Here is an 11650-nt window from a genome sequence, read left to right on the forward strand (position 1 = left end):
GGCAAAAATACAGAAAACCAAAGAACTCATCAACAATTATAACACAAAATATACCTTCATGAATTTTTGTCTTTAAACCAGCTCTCAGCACCTGACTTTTGAACTGTGAATATATATCTCTATAGGCACCAATTCAAAACACCATCAACACTGAAGACAGTAAGTAGTCAATTCCACTTTGTTTTGAAGAAATCAGACTAGCAAATACAAATACAAAAGAAAAATCATGAAGTCAAACCATAGCCTCCGCACTCCCCACCCCACCCGCAAGCAATCTCAGAACCACCTCCCCAAGTTTTGGTAAGATAGGCAATAGCACTTTTCCCCACTTTTGGACATTAAAAAAAATTTTTTTTTCTTTGCAGACGACTCTTTTGAAAAGTGTGTCGGTGTCGGTGCAGAAAGTGTGTTTTCTACTTTTAAAAGCGATCCTGTGACCTTGAAATAAAACTGACTATAGGAAAACAAAACCACAAAACCTGACAGCTGCAATCCTATTTACAGAGAGCTATGTACAATGTCAATAAATTAAAGTTTAATTTTTCGAGCATTCATATTCCATCTATTTACAAGAGTTATCAAATAATTACATAAATACTTTGTCTAATAGTCTCGTTTCTTCTTTATTATTTTTTAAAACCTTGTTATTGCATATACAGGAAAGAGAAAGAACTGTCAGAGGGACGACATGAATCCTGCTACAGAGCTTAGATAAAATAAATTCATTTTTGGTGTTTTCCCCACCCCCTTCCCTTTAAATCATCCCCCTTGGGGTTGTCGAGAATCGAGGAAAAGGGTAAGGGGTAATGTCCTTTTCTCTCTAAAAGCAAGCATTCAAAAATAAAACCCACAAATACATTACTGTGGAACATGCAAAAAGAGACCTATAGCTCTTAAAACATCACAAGAATATTAAAAAGACACAGATTTCCTTAATAGAGACTAAACAAGGATGGCAGGGACTTCCCTCCCCAAACAATGCTACCCAGTAATTTATTTAGAACTGATACGCAGGTCACTAGAAAGTTTTTAATCTTCACAAACAGAATCATATTAATGTATCCATTTGTCCCCGGTATTTTTTTTTCAATTTTATTTGTTTCCACTTGACACGGTGAAGGAAAAAATATATATATATAAATCTGCACTGGGGGAGCTTTTCAACCCCTCCCCTCCTGGGGCCTGGCTACCTCGATCTTCCCACAGCTTCCAGACCAGCCTCGAAGGAGGTGCTCCGGCCGCCAAGGCATTGACTCCCACCCCCAAGAGCTCAGTGCAACCGACGTTTCTGAGCCAGATCCCGGATGTATAAACCACGCCAAGAAGAAAGGGCTTGTTTCTAGCACATTCTCTCCAGGGAGTCCGGCACCCCTTCCCAGACAGGGCTTCACAAAGAAGGGCTGACCTCACTGCACGCCCGTGGTTTATTTGACATCCAACAAAGTGCACTGCAGACTGGACTGGACTGGAATGAAGAGACTTTTCTGGGGAGGGGTTTACGGGGATGCGCTGCGGGACCTGTCGGGCTTGGCTTCCAAGCCGCTGACCAGCCGCTGTATGTTCTGCAGTTCGCTGGTGGCCGCCTCCTTCTCCGGGCAGAGTTTGGGCGACAAGGACACGGAGCTGGAGGAGAGCGTGGAGGAGCGGCTGTTGAGTTCCGAGCCTGAGTCCACGGCCACCGAGGCCGGGCTGGCGGCCAGGGCGGCGGCCTTGCCATCGAGGGGCCCCGGGGCTGCGGCCATGGACGGCAGGGCGGTGGTGAGCAGGCTGCTGCTGTCCGGCACCGGCACGGGGATGGAGTAGGGGCTGTAGCGCAGCCGCGGGCGCATGGTGTTCAGGTTCAGGAACGGGTGGCGGTGCACGGAACTGGAGGCGGCTGCCGAGGAGGCGGCCGCCGCCGCGGCCATGTACGTGTAGGGATAAGGGAACAGGCTTCCGAAAGGCGACATGGCCAGGCCCTGGGCGAGGAAGAGAAGGCAGGGGCAGAAGAGTCAGGGCCCAGGCTCTGCGCAGTGGGGAGGAGCCAACCTCATCCATCACCCCTCCCCCACCCGTCCCCACCTTGGGTGAGTCCTTAACCTCTCTCCCTGGGGGGTAGAGCGCAGGACACTCAAACTTCTGTGTCTAGGTCCAAATCTGAGCTGTGTCAACCTAAGCCGAAGTATTCACTCCCTGTGCCTCAGCTTTCTTATATGGCAAAACCAGGGAAAAGTTTAATAATTCGCATACTTCTGGGGGACTTTGTGGGTATGAAATGAGCTGCTGCCTGCAATATACTTCACACAGGGTGCCTGGCCGATAGGACGGTTGGAAATTCTCCCATCAGAGTCCGTTGTTCCACCTGTTAAATGGGGCTACAGACAGTCTAACCCCACAAAAGTAGCTGGGTGCAAACCAGAGGGCATAAAATACTGGACATGAATCTTTTTTCATTCTTGTCGCGCCACCCCTCCGTCCTCCTACTCCAGTCTAGAAGTTTAAAAAAAAAAATCTGGGGAAGATCCTTAAGCAAAAGGAAAACGGGGGTGGGCAGGATGGAGGGGGAAAGAGTAAAGGGTGTTTGCTATGAACCAAGAAATCACATAGCCCCAGATATGCTGGTGTTACAGGTGGAGAGACTGAGTTGAGGTAGGCCCCGGGTGTAGGAATTCACTCAGCTAGCAAGTGGCAGAAGCAGAATAAAAATCCGGGGACCCTGGCCCAGGTTAGTTCTCTCTGACCCACTGCCTTGGGTACTATTAGTACCTGTCTGCCCAGGCAGGCCCTCGCCCGCCTATCACCTGCCCACCAATGACAGGAGGGTCTCCAGAAAGGGCTAGCACAGGAGATGGGAGGGATGGAGGAAGGGCAGAAGCCAGCCCTTTTCTCAGTCCCCTCCTCTTTCCAGAGGGGGAGGCCAGTCCTGCCTCTTGGCTCAGGGAAGGGAGATGAATGTGCTCAGACAAAACAAAAGGCAAGGGCATGCAGAAAACCCCATAGAACCTTTTCGCCGGGGTTCAGAGCATTTTCAGCAGCCTGAGACTTCTCCCCAGCTGCTGGAGCCCCAACACAGCTGTCTGAGCCATACACAGGCCGCCAAGCCTGCCATAGCCCCAGCCTGTCCTTCTCTGACATTTCCCACGTGTGCACAAGCCATTAACCCTTTGGGGAACAGGCTGGCCTGCGAGGGGTGGGGGAGCAGGGAAATAGCTTCATATTGGAGGTTCAAGAATCAACTCTTCCCCGGGGAGTCACTTCCCTTACCAGGTCATGGTCTCTCCCTCCTCTAAGTCTTGGGGGAGGGTTGGCTGTGAAACATTTAAGAGACATTTCAACTCTGAAGCTAAAATCACAGCCTCTGGAAAAGGCCCTGGAATCTGACTGACTGCCTGGGGTAGAGTCTCAGGTCCACCACCTACCAGCTGTGTGTCCTTGGATAAATTACTCAACATCTCTGATCGCTGTCCTTTCATCTAGAAGGTGGAGGTGATCATAGGATCGCTGAAGTCAGAATAGATCGAGTACTTAGAAGAGCACCCGGCACAAAGTGCGTGCTGTGTAGAGTTATTATCTGTTATTACCATCTAGTTACTCTGCTAGAAATAGCCCTTAACTTAGAAAAAGATTTTTTTTAAGTTTTGGTGGGGAGTGTGAGGTTATGATGAATCAATAAGTCTTGCACCTAGTAATAATAATGATGATGATAATAATAATAATTATTATTGAAAGCTTCTAGGCAGGGGGACTGGGTGAGTGTCTGGGATCTAAGGACAGGCAAACGAGAGTCAACGAGGGGCCGGAGAGGCGGTTGATAAATACCTGAGAGGCCAGGACGTGCTGCTGGAGGTGGAAGGGCAGGGTGGCCGCGGACGCCCCCGACAGTCCCTGCGCCGCGGCGGCCGAGGCCATGGCCGTAGAATCCAGGCCCGAGACGCCAGTGGAGGCCCCGGACACGGTGGCCAGCAGGGGCCCCATGCCGGCGGCCATGCTGGAGAAGGCACCCCCCATGGCGAACTGGCCGGGGTGCAGGAAGAGCGGGTGCCCGTTGAAGAACTGCTGGCCGGCCAGGCCGGGGGCGAAGCCGAGGCCGGGCAGGGGGCCCTGGCCCAGGTGCGCGGCGGCCGCGTCCGTCTGCACGGTGAGCGGCGCGAAGGCCTCCTTGCCCGGCAGCGCGCGCGCCTCCTCGGCCTTGGAAGGGGCCGCGCCCTCGCGGCCCGGGCTCCGGCGCTCCTCGGCTCCCAGGCCGCGGGTGCTGGACGAGATGGTGGCCGGGCTGTGGCGCGAGTCGGGCGACGCCTTGTCCAGCCGCCCGCTGTCCCGGGGCCGGCCGCCGGGCTCGGCTACGAAGAGGTGCGCCTTGACCGCCGGGCTGCCCTTGTCCCGGCACGGATCCTCCGACGTGGTGGTGGTGATTTTGGCCGCGTCGCAGGCCTCCGGGCCGTGCTCCTCTTTGCTCTCGGCCTCGGCATCGCTCTCACCCTCGCTGGGACACAGATCTGCCATAGGAGGGAAACAAAAGCCAAGCAGAAGGGCGTTAGCTCTGAAACCCAGGCCAGCAGAATTCCAGTTCCCCACTTTGAATCCCAGCTCAGCCACTTCCCAGCTGTGTAACCCCAGGAAGCCCCTTAACCTCTCTGCGCCTCAGTTTTCTCATCTGCAAAGTGGGAGTGATGATACCGCAAATTTTAGTGGAAGGATGCAACAAGCTAGTAACGAATTTCAAGTATGTAGATAGAGCGGCACCCCTCCGTCCATAGATCCTTCCCCAAATGGGTAGTGAATTTTACTATTTTACACAAGTGAGGACTGAGGTCCTACTAGGTCAGACAAAGCCTTTACTGGCCTTTTTCCCCATTCGATTGCAAATTCAGTTTTTAAAAATTAAAACTGACTTACACTAAAACTCACTGCGGGAACACCTTCTAGTTACCCTCTCTTTGTTCCCTGAGTGATTGAGAGCAGTCCCTTCCACAAATTTGTGGATTTCTTTCAGAAGGATTTGTTTGGAGAGAACCCTGACATTTGAATTGGTAGTGGCAGAATTGAACACTCCTCCCCTAACATGCGTGCACACACACACACACACACACACACACACACACACTCCACTGAGCCTTCTCTGTTTCCCCTGTCTCTGCAGACAGAGATGGGTGATAAGCAGCCCACTCACTGCCTGAAGACAATCATGGATTCTCTTTTGCTCTCACCACACCCTCTGTGGGTGTCCTACCAGTAAAAAAAAAAAAAGAAAAAGGGATCCCGTTTTGTGTTTAAAGCTTGAATGGATTGAAGACATAAAGAACTCTCATTTTATTTCACTTAAAAAACAGGTCTCTTCCTATTGAGAGCATGTGTGTCTTTCCAAATAAATAGTTCTTGCTCTTTAAACACAGGAAACCAACTGGGGATTTGAACAGCTCCTCCTCTCCCACCCCTGCCCTCCCCAACCCAGATTCTCAGTGCTTCATCTTTTCTCACAGGTCCATGGTGGCTCTATAGCTGGATTTCTCTTGGTCACCTTCCCTGTTCCAGGTGGCAGAAAATCCCCTGACTCCTCCCACCCCCAGCCGAACACATTTTAACCTAGAGTTTGAAGATAGAGTGAAAAAAAGTCAGCTGCTGCTTGGTTGGAGGGGTGGGGTGGGGGGTGTGGGAAAAAGAGAGAGAGAGAGAGGGATGCTCCAGGCGCCCACCCAGAGGGAATACAGGAGCTGGGACCACTCCTTCCTCCCTGCCAACTCAGTGTCTGGGCGAAAGGGGTCTGAGCTCTCAGAGGAACTTAGGGAAGGGGGACACACCTGATCACCCTTTGTGAGATTTGGCTCCTGTTTACAAACTTCTAGAAGGATCTGAAGCTTTGGAGGGGTCAGGTTCCCTGGTGGGTGCCCCCAGCCCCCAACTCTTCAGGCTTCCAAGAGCTGGAGAAATCTGAGAAATCAGAGGTGGCCAGACTTACCTTTGAGGTTGGATGTCCCTACGGTGGAGACGGCCGGAGAGGAGGACTGAGCGAAGCAGCTGAAGGAAGCCTGCTCACTGGAGGACTCGTCGGAGGTGCCATTCTCCTTTTTGTGTCTGTCATCGAACACCCTCATGGACTGCAGGGTGAGCTGCTTTCTGTGGCAGAAGCCCACACACACCCAGCGTTACACATCAGAAGAGGATTTTCCCCTCTCAGGCGGCCTCACCCTCTCCAAAGAGGCGCACACATGCCCAGGGGGATGGGAGGGGGAAAGAAGGCTTTGGGTGTATTTATTCAAGACCAGAGGGATTCATTAGGGAAGGGGTATTGGCTGGGGCAGTGAAATCTTGTTTAAAAGTAAAGAGCAACTTTGGGCCTCACTGGTTCCAGTTCTCACACCTCCCCAAGAGTTACCGATTGCTCCTTTGGGAGCTGCAGGTCCAGGTGATGGCAAGATAATGTCTTCATGAGGGGCAGGACCATGCCTGGTGACCCTGAGCCACTAGATATCAGGTTGGGCCATCTCATGATCATGCATTTGTACCTGGATTTCCCTACCCTCAGAGTTCAACGGGAAGGCAGGAGGGGTTTGAGTCTTTGTTCTTGTGAATTAGACATGAATTATGATGTCATCTTATGAAATAAACCATGATATGAAAAAAAAAAAGTAAAGAGCAAGACGGGAGATTGGAGCCAGCCAGAGACAGCTGAGCAGCCTGCCTCACAGACTGAGGGGAACAGGGGACTCAGAGCAGTGAACACAAAGGGCGGACCAACTCCGCACGGGTTGCTAAGATTGGGAAGAAGTGGTTATTTCATGGTGCACTTTACTGTAATCGGTTCACCAACACATTAATTGGACTTAAAAAAATCTATTTTGATGTGAGAAATTATTTCTTAATGCCCAGCCCCTCCCCCAGGGGATAGGTTAAAAATTGGGGCTGATTTTCTGGATTTTCGAAATTCTTTGAACGCGGGTGGGGGAGGGGAGAGCTTCTTTTATGTACCAGCCAGCTGTCTGCTTAATGCAGAATGGTACATGTCCCCACAGAAGGAGGGGGCCATAGATGTCTCCAGGGGCTTCAGTTCTGTCTGAGGGTATTTGCCAGACAAGACTGCAAAAATTCCAAGGCATTTTGTGAATGGCTTAGTCCTTTCCTGGGACCTGCCCAGGATGAACTTAAACTAATTAGAAATTAATAGGCATCTGTACATAATCTGTATCCCTGATACTTTTCTTGCAGAGACATCTTTCTATGGGGTGGCCTAGTTAACTTCCTTTAAGGTAACATGGAAGAGGTAGAGAAAGTGGTGTACCGAAATCGGTTAAGCTCTTGGCTGAGGGGCATCAAACTGTTTTCCACCCTTCCCCCGCCCTTCCCCCACCCTTCTCAAGGTAAGTGCCTGCATCCCACTTCTAACAGTTGAGTGTCGGGACCTAGAAAAGCGATTTTCTAAATTATCTGAGAGACAACTGTCTCAGCTCACCTTTTTTCTCTCCTGCCATTTCCAGTGTCCCGGAAACCTTTTGCAAAAGGGTTGTTGTCTATTTTTAACTGAGTTATCTAGAGAAGGAGACACAAGCAAGAAAGAGACACTGGCTTCACTTTCTAGAATGTTCTGGGAGTGTTTCCCCCAACTCATTAATCTACTAGAAATCTGACTTCCAACCACCGGAGAAGTCATTTGGATAGGCCAGGTTGAAGAGAAAGAGAGAGGCGAACACAGAAGAAGTTTGGAGGGGGCCAGGAGGAAAACCAAAGCAAACTGTGTCATGGCTGGCATCTCCCATTGGAGGCCAAACCAGGGATTCCAGGCTGAAATGATCTTGCCTGGGCAGCCAACAGCCTGGGCTTAGAAATGGAAAAGCTGTCAAGGGGCAACCTGTAGATCTTAAAATTATGCTTTCCTTTAGATTTTTTTATACAGTGCAATGATCGTAAAATATGTTATGGTATATTTCCTGCCCCAAAACACACGCACAAACATACACACAGCACATCCTCCAACCTTTTCTGTAAATCTAATAAAATGATTTATGGGGTTTCACTACCCTTGTGCTGGAGTGGGCTTGATTTTTTTGCTGGGTGTCGGGGGAGTGTGTTTCAGGAATTACGATATTGACAATTATAGATTTAGAAGGACCGAATGACCACTGGAAACATTTGTTTTCATTTATATGCCCTGCCACCGCCATTAGGTGGAGAAGGCCCATGGCCGCTTTGATCAAAAATGCTATATTTTATTATTCCGTTAACAACTTAGATTCATAGCATTCTGGGTCTAGAGGGTGCGTGCATTTTTACACGCTGAGGAAAAATAGTATGTAATCTTTCAAATCCCTTCCCTGCGGTGGGGTCGGGGATGGGGATGATGTATACAGAGTTCGCTAGAGGTGGGAAAAGGGCCCCTTGGACGGATTCTTGTTCTTGGAATAAATCCTGCTTGCACTTCTTGCAGGGAGAGGAGGTCCTGATGTCCTAGTCTCCAGACCAAGGAACCAGACCTGGAACACCCCCATCAGCGGGCCCCAGAGGACCCACTCATAGTGCGAGTGAATTCAAAATGTAGGGCGTCGTCATCTAGTGAGCTGGACTGGCACTGAGGTCCAGGGTTCAGAAGTTGAAGGGCAGAGGTCCTCAGGTGCCCCCCACCCCCTACCCCCCGCCCCCCTTAACTGCCTGCTAACAGCCAAGCTGGCGCCTGGTGAACCCGCAGCGAGACTCACTTTCTCTGTGTCTCTCTGTGTCTCTGTATCTCTCCGTGCACACGCCCATGGCCTTCGGGCCACCATAGCTTTACATACCAGGTGCTGCCTGCTGTTCCATTGGGGGGTACTCGTAATCCCCGGCCTCAGGCCCAGGGAGAAAAAAAACCCTTCAAATGAAGTGGTGACTTCGGTCATCTCATCTCAAAAGCCTCAGACAACTCAATTAGCATGACCCTGTGATCAGAGTAGGTTTTTCCAAACACACACACACACACACACACACACACACACACACACACACACACACCATAAAAAACACAGCAGCGTAAAAGGTAATAAAAACCAGACCAGCTACTCGGGATTTCTGGCTAGGGGAGAAAATCTGGTCTCTGCTGGGACTCTCCTCCCAAGATCCCGAATGGCTTTTGCCTTCAATTTTAGTTGGTTCCTTTCGAACCTGATTTCTTGACCCTTCTTCCTGAAGGGGAAGAGGATGAACCTTGAAACCAACAGGAGAAAGCCCTGGGTCGGGTGGGGCGGGCAACAGTAAGGACGGGTGGTTACAGGAGCTTCTCACTGGCAAAGTTAGTGTGGCATTTTTTTTCACTCAGCATTGGATTCCTAGCTGGTCAAGTTTTTTTTTTTTTTCCTTCTGCCTCTGCAGTGTGCCAGTGCCCCTTCCCCGCAAAGCTCCAGTGAAGGTCAAATCACAAAAGAAAAATCAGAGTCCCATCCCAATGCTCTTGTAACTTTCTTATCCTCTCCCCAGAGCAGCTTAAAGGGGGGAGGGGAAGTGGGTGTTAATATCACGATTAAAAAGAAAAGCGACTTTGGTTACCTTATCATTCTGGTATGCGGTCACAGCGATGAATTCGGTTTCAGGGAACAAGTACGTCCGAAAAGTACTATAAGGAAGTTTTAAGATGTCATTGGCCCTCACAATGTGGAAGCGAGGCTGGTATTTATGCATGGAGTTCAGTATAGTCTGCAGGGGCCGGAAGAGGAGAGACACACATCACAAGAGGATTTAGTGGGAAGAACAGGACCCTAGGACCCCTGTCAGGCCGACGTCTACCCCACCGAAGGGCACCACGCTTGTACCAAGCCCACCTCCTTGGAGTACCTCTGTGGGAACATTCAGCTCCCCACGTAATCTTCTGGAGAATCCAAATTGCTCCTCAATTTCCAAAGGGTCCTCCCCCACCCTCACCATCTAAGGTTGATTCGTACCTTGAACCCTAGCCTACCTGAGTACCAAAACTATAATTCCCCTGCCACGTTGCTTGATCACTTGGGAAGGCCAAAGTCTTAAAAGATAGAGAAAAACATGCATTTTAATTTACAAAATGATTCAGTCTTTTAAGTGCCCACTAATTGACGAGCCCAATCCACTTAAAGCCCTGAAAGGCTGAACTCTAGAGAGGAATATTTATGCCTTAATCAAATCAAGGGCTTCAAATGCAATTCCTGCCCCCTGAAGATATTTCCGTGCCATTCACGTCTTCCTGGGCCTAATCTTTCTGCTTATTCCTCACTTATCACTCTGTTTATTTTATTGAAATGTTGGGGAGGCGTAGGGGCAGGGGGCAAAAGGTCCTTTGCTTGACTTTTACAAGCAATCTAAGTCTCCTGAAAGTTTCTAGGAACTCCCTCCCTGAATCCATACATATACTCCCAACACATATGCAATTTTTGTACTGGGAAATCTAAGTCTCATTTCTAGTAAACCTGACTTTCACCTAAGCCCAATTCTTTTTTAGTCCAAGGGAAGAACATCTTTCAAAATCTGTATTCACACCCTCTCACCAACAGAGTCAAGACTTCGAACCTTAAAACTCCCCTAAGCAACAATATGGCTGGTTTCAAAACAGAAGTTTGATATCGTAAAACAAATCCCTTACGAACATCTACCTTTGACACTGATTTTACGTCTTCACGATTGCTTTTTAACTTCCCTGTCAGGTCAAACAGTTACCAAGACCTGGACTTGCCACAGAACATGAGCCTCACTTCTTTCAGAATGCCAGGCCTTCCATTATCTGAAGAGAAACACCCTGGAATACTCTCTCCATCTCTGTTTGCGGATCGAGCAAGTTCGCTATGCTTGGCAACTGAGAGCGAGGGAGAAACTCGTGGTTTTACATGGAAGGTGGAAGCACTGCCTTTGCTAGAGAGAAGAAAGAGAAAATTTTATCGAAGGGAAGCAATGAAACTTACAAATCCGTGTTTGTCCGAAATGTTGTTGGTGAGTTTCAGTTTGTGGAAAGTGACAACTTTGGACATCCACTGTTCCCCGGTGGCAGGGCTGTCCGGGTGAATGTACATTCTCTTTGGCATTTCAGGGTCAGCCTTTCCCGCCACCATCCACCGAGAATTGTGAAATTTATACCGACAGTCATCTGCAGCGATAATGTCCATCAACAAAATGTATTTGGCTTTTTTATCCAGCCCTGAACACCTTACTTTAAATGGAGGAAACATTCGCCTACGAGGGGAGAGAAGAGAGAGGAAAAAAAGAAAAAAATATCACTCAGTTTCCCGGGTTTGATCTTCTACCTAAAATATTTAAATCAAATTTAAAACTTTCGATTACATTTGATGAGCTTGTGCCATTCAGAGTAGGGCGACTGGATGCAAAGTTGTTTCCTTCCACAACAGAAGGATTAAATATGCTCAAATGGCTCTATTTTAAATGTCCCAAGATTCAAAACAAATGAATTGTGGCACTGGATTTCTCCACATCATCTAATAATTTCTTTGTAATTTTTGTGGTCTCTTGTATGACTTTATAGATTGCCCTCCTGAGAGGGAAATTCCTGCCTCTGCCTTTTCCTCTGCCTTTTTTTCTGGGTGTCTAGTTGTAAACAGCTTGGGTAGGATTTTAGTCAAGTTCAGTCAGTCGAGGTAGAATTTTCCACCACCCATTGATGAGAAAATGTTAAACGTATCAAGAAAAGAAATGTCAAGTTGCACCCCTCCCTGCTGTGGAACAGCAGTCCCGC

At 49.0% G+C, this 11650-nt stretch overlaps 1 protein-coding gene across 2 annotated transcripts in view; it reads right to left on the bottom strand.

The window, feature by feature from the left end:
* The window catches only part of TBX3 (T-box 3), a 13691-nt gene continuing 2041 nt past the window's right edge, over window positions 1-11650 (bottom strand). Inside the window, exons 2-8 of one of the 2 annotated variants that reach the window (XM_029229577.1) lie at window positions 10866-11133; window positions 9896-9955; window positions 9487-9633; window positions 7427-7503; window positions 5936-6093; window positions 3799-4475; window positions 1-1958 (exon numbers count right to left, since the gene is read on the bottom strand). In XM_029229577.1, the coding sequence (XP_029085410.1) occupies window positions 1497-1958; window positions 3799-4475; window positions 5936-6093; window positions 7427-7503; window positions 9487-9633; window positions 9896-9955; window positions 10866-11133 (1849 nt within the window). In that variant the 3' untranslated portion in view covers window positions 1-1496. The remainder of the gene's footprint in view (window positions 1959-3798; window positions 4476-5935; window positions 6094-7426; window positions 7504-9486; window positions 9634-9895; window positions 9956-10865; window positions 11134-11650) is intronic. The other variant, XM_029229569.1, reaches the window with a different exon arrangement.

This window comes from Monodon monoceros, unplaced genomic scaffold (assembly GCF_005190385.1).
Source record: "Monodon monoceros isolate NGI ecotype Baffin Bay Population unplaced genomic scaffold, NGI_Narwhal_1 Super_Scaffold_1, whole genome shotgun sequence".
Classification (NCBI taxonomy): Eukaryota; Metazoa; Chordata; class Mammalia; order Artiodactyla; family Monodontidae; genus Monodon; species Monodon monoceros.